Genomic DNA, 25040 nt, shown 5'->3' on the forward strand with positions numbered 1-25040 from the left:
ACTATTCAGTATTTTTTGTTTGTTTATGTTGCACTGGCTGATATGACAGTCATCTAGAAGTTACACATAGCAGTGGTTTTCAGCTACTAATGGCATTATAGAAATGTGTTAATTTATTTCATGAAAGAAGGTGCAGAGTATAAATACAATGACTATAATTAGGCTAATGACTGGAGGCTTTATACATCATTATGAACATTTTTCAAAGATTTATTCATTTCTTTTCATGTTAACATTTTTGAGGAAAACAAATATTAATTGAATCTTTACCAAATATTTTTTTCACTTTTTGATCCACCCTGCACATTTACACAAATTTTACATTTGTTTTTGTGCTAATTAAAACTTTTCACATGAAGAGTCCAATTGCCATTAGCCTCCTTTCAATACATACTGTAGTTTTGTTCATCGCAGCGCGGAAGGTTATCTATCATTGTGTGATGAGGGTACAGCACAAGTGTTGCCAGGGTAACGGCACAAGTGGGCTATTTTGAAAATACAGTCGCGGGAAAAATTACAGAACTGTGCGTTGCGGTTTTTTGGGCTACATTTTAATGTACCGCGGCCGCCCAAAGCGTATATAGAAAAGTAAAAATTAAAAAAAGATCCTTTTACTAATGTGTATTATACTTGGAATGTATCCCTGGCAACTTAAGAACTGAGAGGCGGTTAACATCACAAACTGTGATTAACACGATTAAATTTTTTAATCGATTGACAGCACTAATATATATATATATATATATGTATGTGTGTGTGTGTGTGTGTGTGTGTATGAATATGTATGTATGTATGCATACACACACACACACACAAAAATGCATATATCTCCCTGTGCTTACCTGAGGACTCTGGAGATCTTGATGACAGGCAGCAGTCTCGTAATGGCTTCATCTACATTAGCATATTTACTGACATCGAATATCAGTGATGAATCCTCAGAGGTCAGCAGAGTAGTTGCTATATTTGACCACTCTGAAGGAGTGATGTGCACATCCTCATCTATTTGAAATTCAACCCGGCCTTGATTCTGAACCACAGGCAGGGCTACGTCAAGCTCCTCCAAACAACGAGAGAGATTAACTGAAATCTCAAATAATGGCTTTGCCTTGACTTTCTGTAAAATATTTTTGACTACATCCTCTGTCCTTACATGAAGAGATGTATTTTGGAAAAAGCAGGACAGTAGCTTGTTGCTTGGACCTGCAGAGATGCCCAGGAGAAAGAGGAGAAATATGTCTAGCTGGCCAGTTTTGCTCCTTAATGCTCTGTCCACTGCTCTTCTGTGCATATCAATTGGTACTTCTGTAGGACTGAGCAACTTTTGTGCTTTTTCTGCAAGTGTAAAAGACATTACATTTCCCTTGCTCGGTTCATAATGCACAGCAACATACAATGCTGCCAGGAACTCTTGGACGATGGGATGCGTGAAGCGGTACATTTTCCCTAAACCCATCAGGTTCTGCTTTTTGAAAAACATGGGCCAATCTTCAGAGAGTTTGACAGGAAGAAGAGGATCAGTATTGGTTTCTCTCTGGTCCTTCTCCATAAAGGTCAACGTGTCCTTTTCCAGCATGTGCCAAGCCAGCTTACCCAACTTGAGGATCTCCTCAGTGCTTGATTTAGCAGACTTTTCCACTTGTCTCTTCATTTGAATCAGGAGAAAATGTGTGAACATCTCTGTCAGGGTGAGAGGAGGATCTGTGTTGCAACTGTTACTGAAAAGCTCTTCCAAAACAGTGGAAGCCATCTGACAGAAGAATGGCAAGGAGCGCATGATGTACAGGGTTCTGGATGACTTCACGTGAACAGTCGCTCTTACGGCAATGGCTTTGTCACACACTTCACTTCTGATATGTTCTTCCCACTGTAAGTCATCAAACCCATGAAGTTCAACCACCTCCTGTATATGTTCTGGAGGAATTAGACCTGCATCTTTTAGCCTTGAAGTGACCAAGATCTGGGCAGAAGGAAGAAGGTTCCCTTTGAGAAGATTCACCAGCATGCAGCCTACAGAGACCGGTGTCACTGGGTCAGTGCATGTCTTGGTGCACTTAAAATTAAGAGGAAATCTAAATTCACCAAGTCCATCCCAAATAAAGAGGATCTGAGACTGTTCGAGGGTCTCTGGCTTCAGTAACTTTGGAAAGAGCAAATCTAAGAGCTGCATCAGGCTAAATTTCTTGTCATGTAGTATGTTCAGTTCACAAAGATGAAGAGGAAACACAAAATCAATGTGCTGGTGTGTTTTGCCATCTGCCCAGTCTAAAACAAACTTCCTCACAGCTGTTGACTTGCCAGATCCAGATATTCCTCTCATCATAATGGTGCGGATACGCCCATCCATAGAACAATGAGGCTTCAGGAGATCATCATAATTAATAACATTTTCATCTTTAATGTCCTCATTGTAGGGTCTTTCCAGCTCACGCATCTCATGGACCATCTGGCCATCCAAATGTGTCTTGTTTGACACATGCATCTTCAGTGGTATGTCATTTGGAGCCTTTAGAGTGTCTTCATATCGCTTTTTTAAGCTTTCTTGCAGTAAAGACTTCAAAGTTTGTATCTCCTCTTTAGAAGTTTCTTCATCAGCAAGTAAAGAACTGGAAATATGTCAGAAATGTGTTCAATGAGATTGTCAAGTCAAGTCATCTTTATTTATATAGCGCTTTTAACAATACAGATTGTGTCAAAGCACTTAACAGTATCAAATTGGAGGACAGAGTGTCAGTAATGTATAATGATAAGATTAAACACTCAATTTTCTCAATTTTCAGTTAAAGGCATTTCATTATTGAATTCAGAGATGTCATTGTCTAGCTCAGTTTAGTTTAAATAGTATCTGTGCAACTGAGCAAGCCAGAGGCGACAGCGGCAAGGAACCAAAACTCCCTCTGTGACAGAATGGAGAAAAAAACCTTGGGAGAAACCAGACTCAGTCGGGGGGCCAGTTCTCCTCTGACCAGATGAAACCCGCAGTTCAATTCCAACCGCAGCCATGTCAAATTGTGTAAAGGGCTTATCTGATTCCGTGGTCTTGTCCCGATGGAGCATTTTAATTGATAATTTAATGTATTTGTTATATTTGTGTTTTATTCATTATTTGAAGTTTTTCATTTATATGATTGTATACAAAATAACAATATACCATACTGTATACATTATTCTACCTATACTCATATCTCATTCTACCAGTTTATCATGTGGGTGATCAGAAAGAGCTTTATCTTCGGATCAAGCTCTTTCTGATCACCCACATGATAAACAGATCCCTTGCTACAGTTTATTTACCATCTAGACTAAAAATAGCTGCTATAACCCCAGTGCTAAAAAAAACTTAGGGTGTATTCACACCAAGAAAGTCCGCTAGTTCACTTGCTTTGGTCCGGACCAAATACAATGTTGATTTTTTTTGTTTGGTGCGGTTCGCGTTCACACTGCCCTTTTTGCAAGTGAACCAGAAACTGTAAACAAAACCACACGTGTGCCAAGGTCATCCATTCATTGGACAGAAATTCTCAAGCAGGGAGAACAGGAAGTGCAAAAACAGGCTAATCATGGAGATCTTTCGTAGTGCAATTTTTATTCTTTAATTTGCTGTTATGAGATACTAACAATATGAAGAAACTTATGAGCATCAAATGAGACAATGTCATACGATGTAATTACGACTTGCCAAAAATAAAATCTATAGATATAAAATACTTAAAGCATATCAAAATGTTAGTTTAAACATTTAACCTAGATAACTTTATGGAAACAAAATTAAATACGCCATAATTGTTGCTCATAAAGGTAAGAATAGTACATCGTTCAGAACTGTAAAAGGTCTATTTTTATTTGTGTGCACTCACAATATCAAGAAAACGTAGTGCTTTTCTAAAATAAAGAAAACTAATAGGATGCGCTTGCCATCCCGGTCTTGAACAGGAGCGCTTCAGAACCGAAACTCAGTGAATATTTTCCTTACAGACATGATTAATATATCTATAGAAAGCTTTGAATTACTACAAAACGAAATAATTCATATCCAAAACAAAAACTTTTTCATTATAATCCGTAAAGATGCATTTCTTTCTAAAGAAGCGTCCAATGATGGCGAGTCAGGATTTTTAACTTCATCTTTGTGACACTGACTCAGAAAACACTAGTTTATTAATAAATAATTCAAATATCTCCTTACTATTTCCCCCAGACACATTCATTGTAACTTTTGCTGGGGCTTTGTGGCAAGCTTTAGCCTATTTAGTGCGCTCATGTCACGTTGCTGTGGTCGCTATGGTCACGAAAACTCATAATTTGCACACGTTTTTAAGCATTGCGGTTTAAAAACAAGTGGTTAAAGTGATTGAAATGCAAACAACAGCACTATATGCGCGAGCTGTGTGTTTCTGAGCGTGCTTTTTGCAATTGGGTCGGATCGAGGCCGGTCCATATTCACACCTTAAACGGACCGTACCAGAGTTCGTTTTGAAGCGGACCAAGACCACCTCTTCAGCTGGGTCTCGGTGCGGTTGTTTCAATCGAACCAAACAATACAGGTGTGAATACACCCTTAGTCTTGATAACATAGTCCTGAGTAACTTTAGACCCATTTCCAACCTTTCCTTTCTTTCTAAAATGTTAGAAAATGTGGTCACCATACAATTACAGTCTCATTTGGACAAATACAATATGCATGAACCATTTTAGTCTGGTCTCCACAGTACAGAGACTGCTCTTTTAAGAGTAGTCAATGACCTCCTTCTTTCTTCCGACTCTGGTGCCCTCAGCCTCCTGGTGGATCTGAGTGCAGCTTTTGATACTGTTTGCCAATCAGTACTTCTATCTCGACTATGTGCTATCTGTATCACTAGTACAGCTTTTCAGTGTTTAACTTCATATTTTTCAGACAGGCAACAATTTATAAGCACCAACAAACACAAACCTTGCACTGTCACCGTTTCCTGTGGTGTACCTCAAAGATCTGATCTTGGCCCACTTCTTTTCTAATCTATATAATTCCCAATTCTGTTTTTCCTCTTCCTTCCATTAAAGCCCTTAAAAGCATTCACAATATGTTTTGCGATTGTCTCCATACAATGTTGATTTTTTTGTTTGGTGCGGTTCGCTCACACTGCCCTTTTGCAAGTGAACCAGAAATTGTAAACAAAACCACACGTGTGCCAAGGTCATCCATTCATTGGACAGAAATTCTCAAGCAGGAGAACAGGAAGTGCAAAAACAGGCTAATCATGGAGATCTTTCGTAGTGCAATTTTTATTCTTTAATTTGCTGTTATGAGATACTAACAATATGAAGAAACTTATGAGCATCAAATGAGACAATGTCATACGATGTAATTACGACTTGCCAAAAATAAAATCTATAGATATAAAATACTTAAAGCATATCAAAATGTTAGTTTAAACATTTAACCTAGATAACTTTGCGGAAACAAAATTTTGTGGAAACAAAATTAAATACGCCATAATTGTTGCTCATAAAGGTAAGAATAGTACATCGTTCAGAACTGTAAAAGGTCTATTTTTATTTGTGTGCACTCACAATATCAAGAAAACGTAGTGCTTTTCTAAAATAAAGAAAACTAATAGGATGCGCTTGCCATCCCGGTCTTGAACAGGAGCGCTTCAGAACCGAAACTCAGTGAATATTTTCCTTACAGACATGATTAATATATCTATAGAAAGCTTTGAATTACTACAAAACGAAATAATTCATATCCAAAACAAAAACTTTTTCATTATAATCCGTAAAGATGCATTTCTTTCTAAAGAAGCGTCCAATGATGGCGAGTCAGGATTTTTAACTTCATCTTTGTGACACTGACTCAGAAAACACTAGTTTATTAATAAATAATTCAAATATCTCCTTACTATTTCCCCCAGACACATTCATTGTAACTTTTGCTGGGGCTTTGTGGCAAGCTTTAGCCTATTTAGTGCGCTCATGTCACGTTGCTGTGGTCGCTATGGTCACGAAAACTCATAATTTGCACACGTTTTTAAGCATTGCGGTTTAAAAACAAGTGGTTAAAGTGATTGAAATGCAAACAACAGCACTATATGCGCGAGCTGTGTGTTTCTGAGCGTGCTTTTTGCAATTGGGTCGGATCGAGGCCGGTCCATATTCACACCTTAAACGGACCGTACCAGAGTTCGTTTTGAAGCGGACCAAGACCACCTCTTCAGCTGGGTCTCGGTGCGGTTGTTTCAATCGAACCAAACAATACAGGTGTGAATACACCCTTAGTCTTGATAACATAGTCCTGAGTAACTTTAGACCCATTTCCAACCTTTCCTTTCTTTCTAAAATGTTAGAAAATGTGGTCACCATACAATTACAGTCTCATTTGGACAAATACAATATGCATGAACCATTTTAGTCTGGTCTCCACAGTACAGAGACTGCTCTTTTAAGAGTAGTCAATGACCTCCTTCTTTCTTCCGACTCTGGTGCCCTCAGCCTCCTGGTGGATCTGAGTGCAGCTTTTGATACTGTTTGCCAATCAGTACTTCTATCTCGACTATGTGCTATCTGTATCACTAGTACAGCTTTTCAGTGTTTAACTTCATATTTTTCAGACAGGCAACAATTTATAAGCACCAACAAACACAAACCTTGCACTGTCACCGTTTCCTGTGGTGTACCTCAAAGATCTGATCTTGGCCCACTTCTTTTTCTAATCTATATAATTCCCAATTCTGTTTTTCCTCTTCCTTCCATTAAAGCCCTTAAAAAGCATTCACAATATGTTTTGCGATTGTCTCCATTCACTGTCACACCTTGACTTAATTTGTATACTGTCTTGTAATGATCAACGCCTGACTGCCTGTTCCTTGAGTGTATTATTTGTAATTTCCTTATATTATGTAACAAGTCCTTGTGTTTGTGAAAGGCACTATAAATAAAACATTATTATTATTATTATTATTATTATTATACAAAAAGACTAGACAGGACAGTACACAACCAGACTTACCACGACTCTGTGGACTGATTATTCATTTTTGTTTGGTCTTCAAGAACATTTTCTTTTAGTTTTGATGCCATCGTAGTCAGCGCTGCAAATACAAAACACAGACTCTATTTAAATACACAGGGTCTCATGGGCTCTTTAAAGATGCTAAACTACATATAAATGTCCCTAATACCTGACAGGTATCACTGAAATTAGGTCCTGAGAAAACACACCTGTGACACTAAACCAGTGGTTTTCAAACTTTTTTCAGAGTGACCCTATTTATTTCTTTTTAAATTGACACGACCCATATATATATATAAAGAAAGAAAGAAAGAAGGAAAGACAACTGCGCTACAGACCGGTCTCGACTCCCACCGTAGAGCTCCGGAAGAATGCTCTGTTCCAAAATCAAATCACTGTCGCTGCTTCTGAAATTAGTGAGTGTGCTTGCCTTCATGCACATCTATTCTGACATATCATATTTTGTCCAGTCCATAGTTATGATTATCACAATGTCATTGCGATTTGAGAGAATATGCGGATGTCACTTCCGAAAATTTATTGTTAGTACACCACACATTGGTCCTCTTAAGTAGCAGCATGAAAAACTAAACTTTATTCAAATGCTGAATGGAGGATATGCTATAGCTATACAGCAAAGAAAGCGCGCAAAGTGCGCTTCCTTAAAAAGCTGTCACTCATTTCAGTTTATCGCGATCTCTAATTCCACTATAATCAATGAATATGTCAACACAGAATTAATCTCTTATTTACATCACCTACACTTTGTTCATTATAATCAGAAGATTCGCGTCGCGAGCTTCCAGAACTCTGGACTGAACAAGAACCCTCGCGTTCTAAGCGGTGAGTGGATTCTGACTCACTAAAGCCCCTTTCACACGGAGATTCCGGAAAATACACAGATAATTCACACTGCCAGTGATTTTCCGGAATCTGTGTGTGCGTTCACACATATGCCGTAAAGAACCCGTAAAGACACGTGACATTACGATGTGGCTCGTACCGTTTCACTAAAGCTGGCGACGATCTCAGGTTCAGCGCAGATAGTGGGGAGCTCCCTGATCTCTGCTTCATTACAGTTTGCACATATTTTTTCGTCACAAACGTTTATCTGCCTTCAAAACACCAGGTAAAACAGTCACACGATAACGTGCGTCATCACTACTTCACACCCTTTGCGGCATTGATCCGGCTTTTGTTCACACAGCGCTCGTTCCGGTGTTACGGTTTAACTGGTTTCCGTGTTATCTGGTGACCAATAATAATAATAATAATAATAATAAACAGCTAGTGAATGCAAAGCCCAAGTTAACACGTTTTACAAAGTAATATATAAGCAGCGTTTCAACTATGTGTACGTTTCATTCATATACAATCAAATAATAAATCAAGTCAGATGTTTCCAAAGTATTTCTACGAGAAAATAACGGCGAAAACAACATGGAAATAACATAAAGTTTTTAAATTAATCAAATGAGACATCAGCTAGTCTCTGAAGAAAATGTACCATGTTTTTACTATAGTAAATAGTTTAACGATATCGTTTGTAATCAAACCGCAGTAGCCAGAAATTTAGGCTAGTTGTTTCAATTAAATGTACTTTAACATCACAAACCATAACATGCCATAATACTATAATATTAATTTTCAAAACAAGTAAACACAGGTCACAAGTTAACACAGGCACATTTGATCCGACCAGCTACATAATGTCACGCCAAGAGTAAAATCCTATTTGAATCCAAAAATCCGCCATTGAATCAGTACCGCTCGGTCAGTGCATTCATTACTGGCGTCTCCCAGCGCCATTGTTTTTAGCGCGCGTGTTCGAAACCCCTGCCCAGAGCCATCTATGGCTCTTCCCCTGTCTAACAGCCTTTTTTTTTTTTTCTTTCCCGCAATTCAGCCGCTACGGGCGATCATACTAATCATTTGTAATCTTTACAAGAATACCAAAATCATGTAATGAGCAAGTGTGCGTTTATTAGACAGTTTAATATCACGTTTGTACTTTCAGAATCGGCGAATCTGCTGCGGTCGTCCCATCACATCTGGAGCGGAGACCTGAACCAGGAAGTTGGTCACCAGATAACACTGAAACCAGTTAAACCGTAACACCTGTTCTGAACCCGGCAACATATGTTACTAGGTCCCCAACCCGGGATCGATCCCGGAATCAACCCCGGGACGTGTTTGCGTTCACACAGAAGGCACTCCGGCAATTTCCCAACGTGCAGTGTGAAAGGGGCTTAAAGCTCCTCTGATTGGCCATTGCTTTATAGTTATCAACGGATATGTCTCTGATTTGCTACAATGTAAAACGCTGTAAAAACAGAGCGCAAACACAAATACATGAGGCGGCTGCCGGTTACTTTCGTTCTGTTGTTTATGTTAGTTGCTTCTTTCCTGAGTCTTGAACTTGGTTAAATACGTTTTCCTTAAATCATCCTGGCGACCCATTTTTGAAAACCACTGCACTTAAACAACAAATACTAATCTATGTTGCATGTGTTAGGCTTATTCTGAGACACAGAATTGAATTTTTGCATTAAAACAATACGAGCACAAAAGTAAATTCAATCTGCCTCGGTTAAAACCAAATCTTTATTTTATATAGCTACTTTATAGCTACTAGCCAGCAAAGCCGTGTTCACGCCTTCTTGCTTACACTTTTCACTACTATTTTTTTTTTTTTTTTTTTTTTACATATTCTCTGTACTTTAACCAAAATATCAAGACAACCGTAGCAGCATGGATTACCGCAGAAATGCTATGATATGTTGATTTTAACAGCGTTCACCGGATCCATCTCCCATCGCGTCCCTCTCTTCGCAGTGTCTCTACTCAACAGTGTTGCTAGATTGGAAATGTCCAAGTATCGTACCAGAAGCTCAAAATTGTCGTATTTGGAGGAAAATTATCGTACATGAGTCAAACGTACAGAATACAGCTATTTAGACCAACAACTTTTTGACACGACCTGCAAATTATCACAATAGATAAATAGCTAGGCTTACGTAAGTGGGAAGTTCAAACTCGTTATCAGATGTTGAGGAGGTCCGTTTGCGATACAGATTTGATGCCGTCAAGGACCGCAACACAGTGGCTTAAAGCAGCACTATGTAACTTTTTCTGTGTTCAACATTTGCAAAATGTATATAATGAGCGAGAACATAATGAATTTATCTCCCAAACCGCCTTTTTATCTTATCCCGAATCACTACGGTACATTTATAATAAGTGCTTATATTGTACTATATCGGACTATTGTAGCCTGTTCGGGTCGTCACCGCTGCGGAGTAACACATACCTGCGTGAATCGCCATAGACATAAACTTAGAGAAGTAGCTCCGGTTAGAATGTTCTTCCGCGGGATGCGTGCAGCAGTTCTGTTTATTAACCGCTAGAGCGCCAAAAGATAGTGCTGCTTTAAAAGCAGGGCACGGTAGACGTAGGATCCACAGCTAGATGAATTAGTATAGAATATAGTGGCGCATCTTACAATTCAACCGATTTAGGACACAAAAACGCCATTGCATGTGTGACTAAACTCGGCTCTTGTTCACGCATGAATGAAATGCTGTAATATTTCGTACTGCTATCAACATGTGTTTCACCACAAGAACCCATGAATTCATGTAGAACTGAATGTGATTTCCATCAGTAAGAAGGAACAGTGCAACTTTGTTGACCACCTGTTGCTAACTACTACTCTTTTTTTTGCATAATTTTGTGCATCCCTATTTTATGTACTATGCATAATGGTATTTTGCTCAAATAATAAAGGTTGCATTAATGAATGATATTCTAGTTTACTGAATGGTGACACAGATACCGTGGGCTCATCGTGGCCGAGCTCGGGGAGCCACTTCATTTTCTGCCCACAGTATCCAACCCAGTCAGGCAGAAGATGAACAATGTAGTGTCTATTTAAACACACATCAACATCCCAAAGTGAACTTCATAGATGTTTGATCTGTTTTCTCTCTAAATGATTCTTTTCCCACGTAATTTGTATGCATGCAATTAAAATGACAATTCTACATTTGACATTGATCTTGGAGTGGTTAAATATCATAAAGACATATTCAGGTCACATTTCATACATATGATTAACAAATATTCAAAATATGCAGTATATAAGGAATATGGATGTAATATGACTTATAGTGTGTCACTTTCATACACGTTTCACCCGAAAGTTTCTTTAACATAATACTTATGTAGTTATCTGTAATTTTTCTTCTTGAAAAATATTGTTTCCCATTTCTTTATTTTAATTTTGGGGTGAATTGACGCAAAAGCGTTAACTGTATGTATATATATATATATTTGTGTGTGTCTTTAAATGCTTTAATGCACTAGACAAAGTAATGAACTAGTCAAGTGTCAAAAGTTTCTAAATGTTTCGTTTAACATACAATCTGCAAAGGAGTGGAAAAGGGGAAATCAGGATTAGGCACAAAATAATATCTTCAGAATCATTTACATGTGAAACGTGTGAAAATTGTAAACATGTAAAATAAACATAGGCCTACTGAAATATTCATTTTAGATCACTGTGGTAAAACCCCCCTCACTGTATGTAAAGGGACAGTTGATGAATGAAAATGAAAATCCTGTCATAATTTTTTTCATATTGTTCCAAACCTGTTTGACTGACTTTATGCTGCAGAACAAGATATTTTGAATAATGTTGATCTTAAAGGGACAGTTCACCCAAAAATAAACATAATTTACTCACCCTCATGTCCTCCTTCCAAACCTGAATAACTGACTGTGGAACACAGATGACATTTCAACAAAGTCTTGTTAATAAGAGAATGGCTCCCTCTGGTGGACCAACTTCTCTCTCTCTCTCAATTCAATTTTCAATTCAAATGAGCTTTATTGGCATGACTGTGTAGCATTTCACAATGTTGCCAAAGCACTAAATATATTATACAAACATACTGGTGAATGAAAATAAATAAATACACACACATACATTTCCATCTTATCACAATGAAAAAAAAAAAAAAAAGACAAAAGTAAATGAATACAGAGAGCAATTGTAAATAGAAAGGAGGGATCAGCCTTTGTCCCTCATTTGAGGGCAGGAGGAGCGCTGCCAGGCCCAGGTGGATACACTTTTCTCTAAGTTTCTCTGTGTTGCTTGCTTGCTGGAGTTCAGGTGACACTAGCGCTATTTGGTTGAAATAGTCACTGTAATGTGTTTATATTTGCTGCACGGTGTGAGGAAGTGCAGCTCGTCCTCTATTTCTCCGTCGGTGCCGTGTGAACACAGTCTGAGCTCTCTGGCTCTCCAGCTCAGCTTGTCGATACTTCGTCAGGAGCTTTCTCTGACCATAGTCTTTAATACTGCTCAGATATGGTGCCAATTTATAATCAGATTTATTCTGTGGAAGTAAATTAATTTCTTTAATTGAGTTACTTTATGCTGCCAGTCATGAATGCATTCTTTCTGGGTTGTTTTTTCTGTTTCTTTCATTTTTGAATACCTAAACCAAATTGTTGAATTAAGTTGATGTTTTTCTACTAACTAGTGCATGGGGTCACTCTCTAGATGTTTTTGCCGATAGGTAAATGCATTGTGTTGGTAGCTATCTGTTGGCGTGTCTGAAAGGTGGAACCAGAACTTCAGAGAGCCGAGGGAATCTGCCCAGTTCTGCCCTGCAGCCGAGACTTGGGGCGTTTCTGTGAATTCCCAAGATGTTTTTGCAGAACACAAGGTGGAAAACTTCACAGGTTTAGTTTAAATTTGGGTTCGGGTTAGGGTTAAATTTGAGTCCCCAGACTTCACAGCCATAGAGAAGAATGGGTTTGATGATGCTATTGAAGATTTTCAGCCACAGTTTAATGGGTTGAATTTGAACAGTGGGACGCCCCAAAAGCGACACTTCAAAAACTACACAAAGTGAATATGACAGTAACTCTGTTAATGAATCAGTGTCTTCTTAAGCGAAACGACATATGTAAGAAAAATACAAATACTAAAATTTTCAACTTGATTGTTGTGTTCACTTTGTGTGGTTTCTGAAGTGGTCCTGTCCCTTTGCATTACATGAACTAAAATCTTTGCTTGTGTTCATCTGAAGAAAGAAAGTCATAAACATCTGGGACGACATGAGGGAGAGTGAATGATGAGAGAATTTACATTTTTGGGTGAACTATCCCTTTGAAGAGCAAGAGGCTAAAACATATTCCAGACAGAGTACAAGAATGTGTTGAATAAATGAGGAGAGTCATAGAATTAAAACATACAACATTAAAACTTTTAATTGTTTATTTGGGGCATTTAGAGTTTTTTTTTTTTTTTTCCTCTCAGCAAATATTGATAAATAATTATTTGCTACTAAATAGATTAATTATTGAGCAAATCATATAATTATTAAGATTTAAAAAATATTCATTGACAGTCCCAATTCCTACTCAGTGTGTCATATAATGACATATTATAAATACAACGTATCCACTACCTGGTAAGAAAATCACTAAACATGAATTTTTGGGGAAATTTGTAACATTTAATTATAAAAAAGCAATCATTCCAACAAAAATATTAATTGTACTTAAATTCTCATCACTGATTTAGCCTTGTGTGTTTAGCCAATATGTTACACAGCAAATGGCTCTATCAAAACAGAAAGAATAATGAATAAAATGCAACTTTTCTACCTCAATATGCTTCCTCAGATTTGATGGTGAACCTTTGAAGCCAGACATTTATTTGATGAAAGTCATAACTGAAGTAGAAATGCTTGATGCATGAAAACAATGATCATTGGCGTGCACGTTTGAGCTTCCGTTTACCATATTTATTGTGCATGAGATAAAATAAAAATGTAATGTACTTTTCAAGATGAACTAAAATTGTATGCTTCAGAAATGTAATCAAGTAAAAGTACAAGTAGTCAGTTTAAAATAAATTGTACTTGAATAAGGTACAAATCCCTCAAAATAATACTTCAGTGCGTTATTGTACACCCCTGAGTACTGAACTGTCCAGAGGCTGAGATTGTCAGACCCAAATAATTATAACAGGTGACATGATTAAGAACTGTTCCCCCGACTTTTTCTGAAAGATCATGACTTTAGACTTCTCCATGTTTATCGTTATTGTACTTTTCCAGAGTGTGGAGGCATTGGTGCAGCCCCTCTTCACGAGGCGACAGCAGCAGGAGGTCATCGGCGTACAGGAGGCATTTGATTTCTCTGCCCTCGAGGGTCAGACCAGGACAAGAGCACTTATCAAGCGCTGATGCCAGTTCATTAATATACATATTAAATCTATATTAACAGCTGGCTGGCTGCAGCCTTGACGGACTCCTGATATAAGTGATAAGCTTTTGTTTCCGTTGTTTACGTCCTTAATGATTTCATTTGTCCTTTCTCCTATTCCACTTCAGATAAGTTTTAGGGAAAGTCCATTGTGCCACACCAAATCGAAGGCCTTTTTGAAATCAATGAAGTAGCCAAATATTATCCCTTGTTGTGTAAATGTGATCTGATGTTCTCTGTTTTGGCATAAATCCAATTTGACAGTAGTTTAGGATTTTGTGTTCTTGAACGAACTGAACTAATCTGTCATTAATTATAGAGCAGAATAGGTTATACCGCTCACTGTGATGCCCCTATAACTGTTAACTCATCTTATTATTAGATTATTAGATTATGAGAGTTATAAGATGTCCTGATTTTAATAAGAGACTGAATCATTTCAGAATAGCACCTTAATCTTAATTTGGAGCTATTATGTTTCAGCATCTCATTACATATTCCATCCATCCAATTTTTTTCTTCTTTTTTTTTTAAGGGATTTCATTTTGCCTGTTAGTTCATTTAATGATATGGGCTTGTCTAAATGGTTTAGCTGCTCTTTTGTAGTGAATCATAGGTTATGTGAGGTCAGATGTTTTTGCGTAAGGGTTGGTTCGTTTTGTGAATAGAGTTTGTTGAAATGTTCAATCCAGATGTTTGAGTCATGGATGGGAATGTGTTTGACTTAATTTTGATCGACTGCCTCTTCAATCTTGTTGAGCTTTATTTTCATGTGATCAGCTTTTTTCTGTATTAGCAGTGACTTGTATATTTTAAGGGTTTGTTCATATGCGGCTCGTGTTTGTTGGTTTGCAGGGTCTGTGTTATTTTATTTGATAATGATCGTAACCAACCAGCTTTAGCAATTTCTTTTTTACGTCTATAATTTTTTTCATTTTCTCAGGGATTTTCTGAAAAATGTTGTAGTGACTGTGGTGTGATAACGGTAGCTGTGGCATTACTGTGAAATAGCAGATTTTACTTTGGTCTAAATGGTAGAAAAACCTGTTTTTGATCTCAAAATAAAGCACTTTCCCTCTGTACATGGCTGTGGGGACGAGCGGTTTTGTGGTGATCGGAAAATTTATTAAAAGACAAATATTTCCACATTTATGGCTCAAGAAGGTGTATGGGTAAGTTGACGCATCCCCTGTATCTTGGCAACTATACACTTTTACTGTCATGTGACCATGCATTTTGGAAACACCCATCATTTCTGCCAGACTGTGAAAAGAAAAAACACACAGGAGGAGTGGAATTTGCTTTAAAAACTGTTTTTGGCTTGTCAAAGTAAAAATTTGAGCATAACAGATATTGTGGCCATTATATCAAAGCAAATGTATCCAGGTCTAAAACTATATATGATGCATATAGGTGATTAAACAACATATAAAACCATGCAAATAACTGGTAATAGAATAGAATAGAATTGGTAAGCTAGCTATTTTTTTTTTCCCAAAATGGCAGCTAAATTGAGCCAGCATTTTCGTACGCCACCATAAGGCACAAAAGTAAGTTAAATCTCTGAAGTATCAACTGGTATTTTAATGTGATATTATATTACACAACTGGTTTAGTTTATTATAAATATGCATATTATTTGTAGTTTATTATAAGGACAGTGTTCAAGGGCACCAAATCCTTCTCTGATAACAACCAGAAGCTGCTTTTCACCACGCTGTAATATATCTTTCCCACTGTAGTCCCCAACGGCCTGTTCGACATTGCAGAAAAGCTGCCAAGCCAATAATTTTTTTGACTAAAATGTTTATTAGTTTCAGTGACATTTATTCCTTCATTTTAATTCTGTTTTTGTCTGATTGTAGTCAACAAACTCTGTTCAATCTGTGTCTGGGAAGGTTTCAACCAGGGATTTATGATACATGTATTTCAAATATGGATTTTGTTATTTGTATTTGATAGGGTTGATGAAACTGTCTTCATATTTTGTATCAAAATATGTTTGTGTTTTGTATTTTTGTAGTTTTAAAATACTGTAAAATACTTTGTAAGAAGTCTACATGATGAGATCATAAAAATGCGGCCTCTGATTGGTGACTCAGTAGTTTGCCCAGACTTGTTTTTACATGTGTGTCCTCTATACGGCTCTCAATAGACTCAGTGGTTGGAGTTGGGTTAATACTCCTTGACAAGTTCTTTTGTTACTTTCTGATTACCTTTCTGGCTACATTTAAAATGTAATAACATTTAACATTATATTTAATAATTGTTGACATGCTAAAATGTGTTTTCAACTTCCAAATACGTGTCCAGTGATTGATAAATACATATTTGATTGCTGATTATTGTACGCTAATTGAAGTAGCTGTTTAGTAGGATCATGATTTAGTTGCTATGAATACAGGTGCCATCAGTTGTCTTCCTATGAATGACTTGTTTGTCATTGAGTCAGTGTTGCCGATGTAAAGTAGGCCCTTCATTACCAAACACCAACTAAATTAGGATACAATTATGAGTCATTCGCAAACTAAAACATTAAATTGTTGGTTACTTTAAAACTAACCTTCATCTGGGAGATCACAGGGATATGTGAATATTTGATCTATTAACTGGTTGCATATGTCGGATTTATTGCATGACTCTGGCAGAGAAAGCTGTTGCTATCAAACGTTGTTTACCTAAAGCTGCAGTCCGTAACTTTTTTTGGTTAAAAATGATCCAAAATCAATATTTGAGCAAGTGCATAACCAGCCGATTAACAATGGTTAGCTTATAATAATGTTTTCTATTTTGAGTGGGTAGGTTTTTGCGGGAAATTCGAGAATGGCACTGTGTCATTAAAATAAAGAAGTTATCCCGGTTACTAGGCAATCGCATGTGAGGATCCTGCAGGTGGCGGATCGTTTATAGCCTTTTCTCACAGCAGCTGAAATAATTAAATGTATCATTTTGATGGAGGATTGTTATCCAGAAAGGATTATGTGTTTATGAAACACATGTGAATGAAATTAAATTATATTTCAGGTTTAAATGTGCTTCTGATTACAGATAGCCTGGGATTACACAAGATTTGTATTTTAAAGAAAACCAGTTTGAAGGGAGAATAATTAGCTTGTTGGGTTAAAAGAATTTCTTAATATGAAATTCGAATGATATGACAATTAGATATTAGACTGTACAGAAATTGAAATCTACACGCTAATACACAATATACTCATAGTCACGCAATGCTGGTGTTGTTAACATTAATAATTTGAGAATAAAGTATAACAATAATAATATTTTGCACGGTTTTTGCACTTTGCACGTGCAAATAATAATACTTTGCACGGTTCAGCTAACTGATCTTTAGATTAAATCACCATTGGTAGCGTGATTTATGGTAGCCTAGTGTTTTTTTCCTCAGTTGGTCAGAACAAACGTGGCAGACTTGTTACTTACTTGTTCAGATGACAATATACGGTGAAAATTCTTATTTGGGTCATATATTCCAAGACGTAGGCTAGAATCTGTGATTGCGAAGTACAGTAAACATCCACACCAGTGCGGTGACTGACAGCTATACATTCACCTCAAACATTAGATTCATCCGAGCTGGAGCCGTGCCGGAGCACAGCCCACGCAAGCAAGATAATTCCACAAGCAGCTGCAATTGCAGGTTTTCAAACATAGATGGCGACAAAGAGGCAAAACTTATGGACTGCAGCTTTAACTTATTTAGTATTTTATTTTAAAATACATTTTGATGTATCTTTGCCCATCCCTGGTTACAACTTTGGTATTCAACATGATAGAGATTAAATTTTAAACTTCATTTGGTTGTTTTTTGTTGTTGTTGTTTAAATTAGCTTTAAGAAAAAGAAATATGACTGTAAAAGGACATTTGATTATTACATTTATTTTTTTTTTTAAAGAGGTAAATTATCTTTAAAATTTAACTCAGGTTTGAGTCAGATTCAGTCAGATGGTCAGTTTACACCGAGTGCTTCTTAGCTACTGACTCGAGTCAATTTACCACTGGGGCAAAGTGAGCCACGGGAACTTTAAAAAAAAAAAATTAATCCATATTTTTAGAACCATACAGTAGATACATTCTGATGATTTAACATGAGGGAACATTCTGAAATTACTGTACTTCTGCTTCATTTTTCCTTATCTTAAAACCACAGGCATCAGCTTAGATTTTTCAGGCAAGTGCGTTCGCATAGAGGTTTTCAAGAGCCGATGTGAATAAATATAGATTTAAACTCAAAGAGACAGGATAGTCTGTGACCTGATGTTTTATTTGGACCCAGAATGGCGAGATGATCATTACAGAGCACTAAACACTTCCATGCAGTGTATGTTTCATTCATACTCGAAGCCGGAGTAGTACCAGGAAATCCCTAATATGGACAATAGCATCCAGCTATTGCTGTATGAAAACAGTTGTTTTCACAGAAAAACAGAAACGTTTGGAAACATGAAGACATTAAACATACAATTGCGACAATATATATTTATTTGTGTTTTTCAAGTCATCTCCAGGTAATAAATAAAGTATATGAACAATGCAGTGCTAATTGACATAGCATTCATTACAATATAGAAACTATTCTGCCTTATGTCATAAAAAAAAGTGTTTGAGCATATAAGTATATAAACAAAGTATATAAACAAACCATTATTATTGGTTATTGTCCAGCAGTGTGTCTGATTTCTTAGCCAATTAAAAGCTATAAATAAGAGAAAAATTAAAGATGCCTATACACTACCAGTCAAAAGTTTTTGAACAGTAAGATTTATAATGTTTCTTTAAAGAAGTCTCTTCTGTTCACCAAGCCTGCATTTATTTGATCCAAAGTACATCAAAACAGTAAAATTTTGAAATATTTTTACTAGCCTGTTTAAAATAACTGTTTTCTATTTGAATTCAAATGTAATTTATTCCTGTGATTTCAAAGCTAACTTTTTAGCATCATTACTCCAGTCACATGATCCTTCAGAAATCATTCAGAGAGCAGATTTTCTGCTCAAAAAAAAAAAAAAAACTTTTATTATTATTATGATGTTGAAAACAGCTGAGTATATTTTATTTCAGGTTTCTTTGATGAATAGAAAGTTCAGAAGAACAGCATTTATCCAAAATATAAATCTTTTGTAACATTATAAATGTCTTTATCATCATTTTTGATTAATTTAAACCATCCTTGCTAAATAAAAGTATTAATTTCTATAATTTATTTTCCAAATAAATAAATAAAATTATACTGACTCTAAGCTTTTGAATGGTATAGTGTATAATGTTACAAAAGCTTTTAATTTCAGATAAATGCTTTGGATATTTCTATTCATAAAAGGATGATAATAATAATAATTAAAAAAGGTTTCTTGAGCAGCAAATCATCATATCAGAATGATTACTGAAGGATCATGTGACACCGAAGACGAGTAATGATGTTGAAAATTCAGCTTTGATCACAGCAATAGATTACATGTTAAAATATATATTCAAATAGAAAACAGTCATCTGGAATAGTAAAAATATTTCACAATATTGTAATATTGTAATATGTACTTTGGATCAAATAAATGCAGGCTTGGTGAACAGAAGAGACTTCTTTAAAACACATTAAAAATCTTACTGTTCAAAACCTTTGGACTGGTAGGATATATATATATATATAACAGAAATGTTATATTGTAATGTTTTATATATATATATATATATTACATTTCTGTCCCCCTCACTTCTGAAATAATGGCTACACCTCTGACTTGAGGACCACACAAGTAAAAAAATGGCTCATCTTACCCCACTCTCCCCTAATCGTTCAAATAACATATTGTTTCATTTTAAAACAAAAAGAAATTGTAACCCTAAAGTGTTTTTCAAGTGTAATGTTTCTATAAAGGCTAGGGACAGAAAAAAAAAAGGACATTTCCATAGAATGACCCTATCTACTGCTGGCCTAGCTAATAAACAGCTACAGGTAGTGTTTACGCCTTCCTACTTTAGCTTTTTTACTGCTTTATTATTATTATTATTTTATATACTAATATACTACTAGATAATTTTTTCTACATATTCTCTGTAAACGTTAACCGAAATATGAACCGCATCAGCATGGATTCCAGCAGAAATGAGATGATATGTTGAACATTTTCTGTCTCTGTGTCGCTGCCCAAGAGGCGTGACTACCGAGAAACATATGAGGAAGAGAACAGCTCGGCCACATAATATCCAGCCCCACTCGGAATTAATTGCGGTGCGGGATTTGCGGAAGACACCACAGAAGGTAAACATCATTTGCCTCTTGCTGGGTGCTCCGTTCTGTGGTCGTTTTGATGCTCGACTGTAGAGCTCTTCTTCGTGCTTGTTTGTCACTGTTATGATCGCAATCCTAATGAGCTCTCGCATGAACAGAGTTGCGTTTTACATTTCATGCGACTGCAATTTCGGACACAGAAAATCCGATTTAATATAGCTGTGCTTTTGTTAGTATTCGGCTCTTGTTCACACATGAATGGAATGTTCATCAACATGTGTTTCACCACAAGAACCAGTGATTTCATGTAGAACTGAATATGATTTCCATCAATAAAAGGAACTTTTTGACCACCTGTTGCTAATGTCTAGGAAACGCTAATGCATAGAAAATGTAAAATGTGTTATCTTATCTAATGGTGTGGTTAGCCTAATGAAAATTGTGTCTTTAGCCTGTTTACTTACTCTCACATGGGTTTTAACACTTTCACAGTAGGCCTATATACATGAACATATAGTTATTCCTCAAGCAGCAAGAGCTAATGTTAATGAACTGAACCGGTAAAGTGCCTATTCCTTACTTAAATGGAACATGAAAGAAGACATTTAATGATAGTTTTCATTTATATCTTCAATGAACTGACAGTTATATATATATATTTATATATATGACTTAAAATAGATGTTTCTGTTTACCAAAAGCCCTCAGTTCAAGGACTAACAGGAACTATGGTTGAATGTCATATATCAGGGGTGTCAGACTCATTTCCTGGAGGGCCACAGCCCTGCAGAGTTTAGATTCAACCCTAATTAAACACCCGATCCAGCTAATAATTCCTTCAGGGTTATTTGAAAACTACGTTGGAGCAGAGTTGGAACTAAACTCCCTCCAGAAACTGAGTTTGACTCCTCTGTCGTAAATGATGCTTCCTGTTTGTCTTTATTTTTGACTGTGAAACATCCTCATCTGAAGAAAGTGTAAAGCTTGGGTAGTTCGCTTGAAAAATCAAGCAGAAACCGTCTTAAGGCCTGTTCACTCCAAGAATGAATAATAAAGATAACTAGGCTATAGTTTCCACAGCAGCGGATGAAAGCGTTCTCTTTATTATAATCACACGCTGCACTTATGTTGTCAGGATATAAAAGCTCAAGCTCTTTAAGCTGGATTTATTCTGATTGGCTGTCAATGTGTTTATCATTCATCAGCTGGGGAAAATATGGTCCGAGTGATTCCAGCAATATCGTTTCGCTGTGTTATCATAGCTGTGGTGTGGACTTCACTATTTTCGTAGAATAGAATGATTTTTAAAACATTATATTTATCTCTTTTATCTTTCTATGTGTGACATTTGTATTACTTGTTTAATTTTTCAATTTTTTCTGTAAATTATCATGATACAGATTGATATTGAGAGGCTGCTATAGATGAATATGTGTACTTTTAAAAATATTTTTTTTCCTTAAAGGAGGATTTAAATTAACTGTAATATATATATATATATATATATATATTACTAACAATGTTGGGGGGTAATGCATTAGAAGTAGTGCGAGTTACGTAATCAGATTACTTTTTTTCAAGTAATTAGTAAAGTAATGCATTACTTTTAAAATTAACAAGAAAATATATTTTTCAAATAAGTAACGCAAGTTATTTTGTTTTCCTATTTATTCCCTGACACCTGTCCTGTCCCCGTGTTGGTTGCAAGCCCAACCCAGGTGACAAAAAGCAACGCAAAAGTAACACAATGCATTACTTCCCATAAAAAGTAACTAAGTAACGCAGTCAGTTATTTTTTCATGGAGCAACACTGATTACTACAGTATTATACATACTTTTTTTAAACCTAGAATCATAATGTTATTTGTCAGCTTACTATTAAATGTACATATGATAATGCATAAGAATGAGCAATTCTTTGACCAAAACAATATTTATATGTTCACATATATTTTTCCTTTGAATTCCCAGATACACCAGTGTGTCCTCAGTTCTGAGATCACCATGGCGACAATCGTTATGGAGCGGATTGGCCGACTCTTCATTAATGTGCAGCAGATGAGGAGAATTCCCCAGATGCTCACCGAGACTCAACAATCCACGGCTAACACCCTGCGTGACACGGAGGTGCCCTGGTTTTTCCGTGAACGCTACATTCACTCCGGCTACCGGCCGCTCCACCAGAACTGGCGCTACTACTTCCTGTCGCTCTTACAGCGGCACAACGAGACCGTAAACGTTTGGACGCACCTAATCGGCACACTAATTGTCCTCGCGAAAACAGCACAGTTTACAGAAACTGTCGATTTCATGAACGACCCTCATTCCTGGCCGCTTCTCATCCTGCTCTTGACCTCAGCGAGCTACTTGACCTTCAGCACCGTGGCCCACCTGTTTGCGGGGAAATCTGAACTCTGCCATTACAGCTTCTTCTACCTGGATTACCTAGGAGTGGCGCTGTATCAGTTTGGCAGTGCAGTGGTGCACTACTACTACGCCATTGAGGAAAGCTGGCACACACTTGTACGAGGTCGTTTCATGCCTATTGCTAGCTTCTTGTGTTGCCTGTCTTGCTTCGGCTGCTGTTACGGGAAATATCGCAATTACAGTCTTCCTTCCTGGGTTCGTAAAATTGGCCAAGTGGTGCCTTCAGCTGTGGCTTACAGTTGGGACACCAGCCCTGTGTTTCATCGTTTTATCGTCTGGTTTCTGTCCTGGACGAGGGGCGACTTCAGAAGCAGTCCTGCTCTGCTCTTTCACTTCGGCCAAGTGGTGTTTTTTCTTTCCAGCGCTTTTTTCTTCACTCATCCCATTCCTGAGCGCTGGTTCCCAGGTCACTGTGACTTCTTAGGTCAGGGTCATCAGGTATTCCACGTACTGATGGTTTTGTGTACGGTCTGCCAGATCCAGGCTTCATATTTGGACTACCTCAACCGCAGAGACCTCTATGTGAAACTCCATGCCAATGGCGAGGCATTGTTCTTTGTTGCGCTCTTTATTTTAACATTGATCACCTCTACTCTGATAGCATTGTACATGCTTGCGAAAGTAAAAAGATTAGTCTGTTCCAAGGAAAAACTTAAGTAAAGAATAGAATAGTTTGTCCTGCACCTTAATGCTGGATGGTCAGCATCTGGACACGCTTTCAAGGAGCATTACAGTTATGGGCATTTTGTGATGAAAAAGTGTATTCAAGCCCATGTAGCCGTTAGTTAACAGTAATTCTGCATATTTCTGGATCAATATTCTTGTTGGTCCTTTAACAACATTCCTATCAACAAATTCGATTTTACAGTGTTCGGGTAGGGATCAGGTTATGAGTATGTTTGCTTTACACGTGCTGTTCAAGGACTGAACTTTAGGTAAACGCTTAATGCATTTAACTGAGCATTTGTGTTAGTATTCTTGAATGTATTTTGAAAGAAGTGCTTTTGTTAAAGTGATACTATGAAAAAAGAAGAGGTTTTGAAGAATGTTGGTAACCAAACAGTTTTGACCATTGGCTTTTTTTCCACTGAAGAAAGTGCATCATACAGGTTTGAAATGAGATGAGGGTGAGTTAATGAAGACAGGGTGAACTATCCCTTTAATATTGGTCTTGTGATGCACCTTCTGTTACACACCAGCCAGCAAACATTAATGAAACCAGAATACAGTATTTGAAAAATATATGAATATTTAGGTGTTTTCACAGTTTTTTCTTCCCTGAAGTATGTAAATTCTAAATTGCAGATTTTGTTATGAATGCTGTCTTTTTTAAATGACTGAACACAATGTTATAACACCGATCATCATATTGGTTTTGAGGTGGCGTAAAAATAACAATCTATCTAAATTTCTCAGTGATTTTTTATGACCTATAAGGAGGGACGGTATTACCAATGCAATCATGATCACTGCTGTGCCTTAATGAGCGTTTTAGTTGAACCTCAATGATTCTCATCACACATCATGTGTAACTGATAACAAACAGTAGTACTATATTATTGAGATTGGTTGCATTTGAATGGACGGTACTGATTTGTTTTTTTTTTTATCATTATTGGACTTACCAGTTAACATTATTGCACAAACCAGTGCCTACTTACAGTATAAACCAGGGTCATTTCTCTGGATATTAAAGGGAAAGGCAATGCAGATGCACATTTATGCTTTCACCAGATCAACATTTATAACTGTTGTTCTCTTTTCCTAAGTATTCTCCTTTGTAGTGTTGCTACGTTTATCTTTTGTGTAAAAGGGACACCCAGCGAAGTCTGTTCCAATTCGGATCCTTCATTAAAGCACTAAATAATGTTCCACAGTGTACAATTCCTACTGTTTAAATAGTCTATGAATTAGAATGTAACGAATAAAAATTTAAAACCAACTCCTACTTTGTTGCCAAATTTTTATACATCACAGTTTTGTGTATAAATAATGGCAGTCTGATCGAATAATAATCGTAACATTCCTACGGTATTCTAACTTACTGCATACTGAACAGTAAATGACTCCAGGGGCCTGTACCATGAAAGTTTAGC

At 36.8% G+C, this 25040-nt stretch overlaps 2 protein-coding genes across 6 annotated transcripts in view; one reads left to right on the forward strand and one right to left on the reverse strand.

Moving 5' to 3' along the window:
• Window positions 1–10352, reverse strand: part of LOC131526410 (NLR family CARD domain-containing protein 3-like) — a 31665-nt gene extending 21313 nt beyond the window's left edge. The window contains exons 1-3 of one of the 4 annotated variants that reach the window (XM_058754707.1): window positions 10299–10352; window positions 6986–7067; window positions 843–2606 (exon numbers count right to left, since the gene is read on the reverse strand). In XM_058754707.1, the coding sequence (XP_058610690.1) occupies window positions 843–2606; window positions 6986–7067; window positions 10299–10320 (1868 nt within the window). In that variant the 5' untranslated portion in view covers window positions 10321–10352. Of the gene's footprint in view, window positions 1–842; window positions 2607–6985; window positions 7068–7991; window positions 8183–9748; window positions 10268–10298 lie in introns of those variants that run through there. The other 3 variants (XM_058754708.1, XM_058754709.1, XM_058754710.1) reach the window with 3 other exon arrangements.
• A 1707-nt stretch (window positions 10353–12059) lies between these two features.
• Window positions 12060–24886, forward strand: paqr7a (progestin and adipoQ receptor family member VII, a). 2 transcript variants are annotated; one of them, XM_058753660.1, is made up of 2 exons: window positions 12060–12108; window positions 22489–24886. In XM_058753660.1, exon 2 carries the CDS (start codon window positions 22522–22524, stop codon window positions 23602–23604), a length of 1083 nt encoding a protein of 360 aa, XP_058609643.1. In that variant the 5' UTR covers window positions 12060–12108; window positions 22489–22521; the 3' UTR covers window positions 23605–24886. The 2 variants fall into 2 exon arrangements, with proteins under 2 accessions (XP_058609643.1, XP_058609641.1); XM_058753658.1 differs by lacking the exon at window positions 12060–12108 and adding an exon at window positions 20388–20547.
• The last annotated feature ends 154 nt before the right edge of the window (window positions 24887–25040 follow it).

Source organism: Onychostoma macrolepis, chromosome 19 (assembly GCF_012432095.1).
Source record: "Onychostoma macrolepis isolate SWU-2019 chromosome 19, ASM1243209v1, whole genome shotgun sequence".
NCBI classification, from domain to species: domain Eukaryota; kingdom Metazoa; phylum Chordata; class Actinopteri; order Cypriniformes; family Cyprinidae; genus Onychostoma; species Onychostoma macrolepis.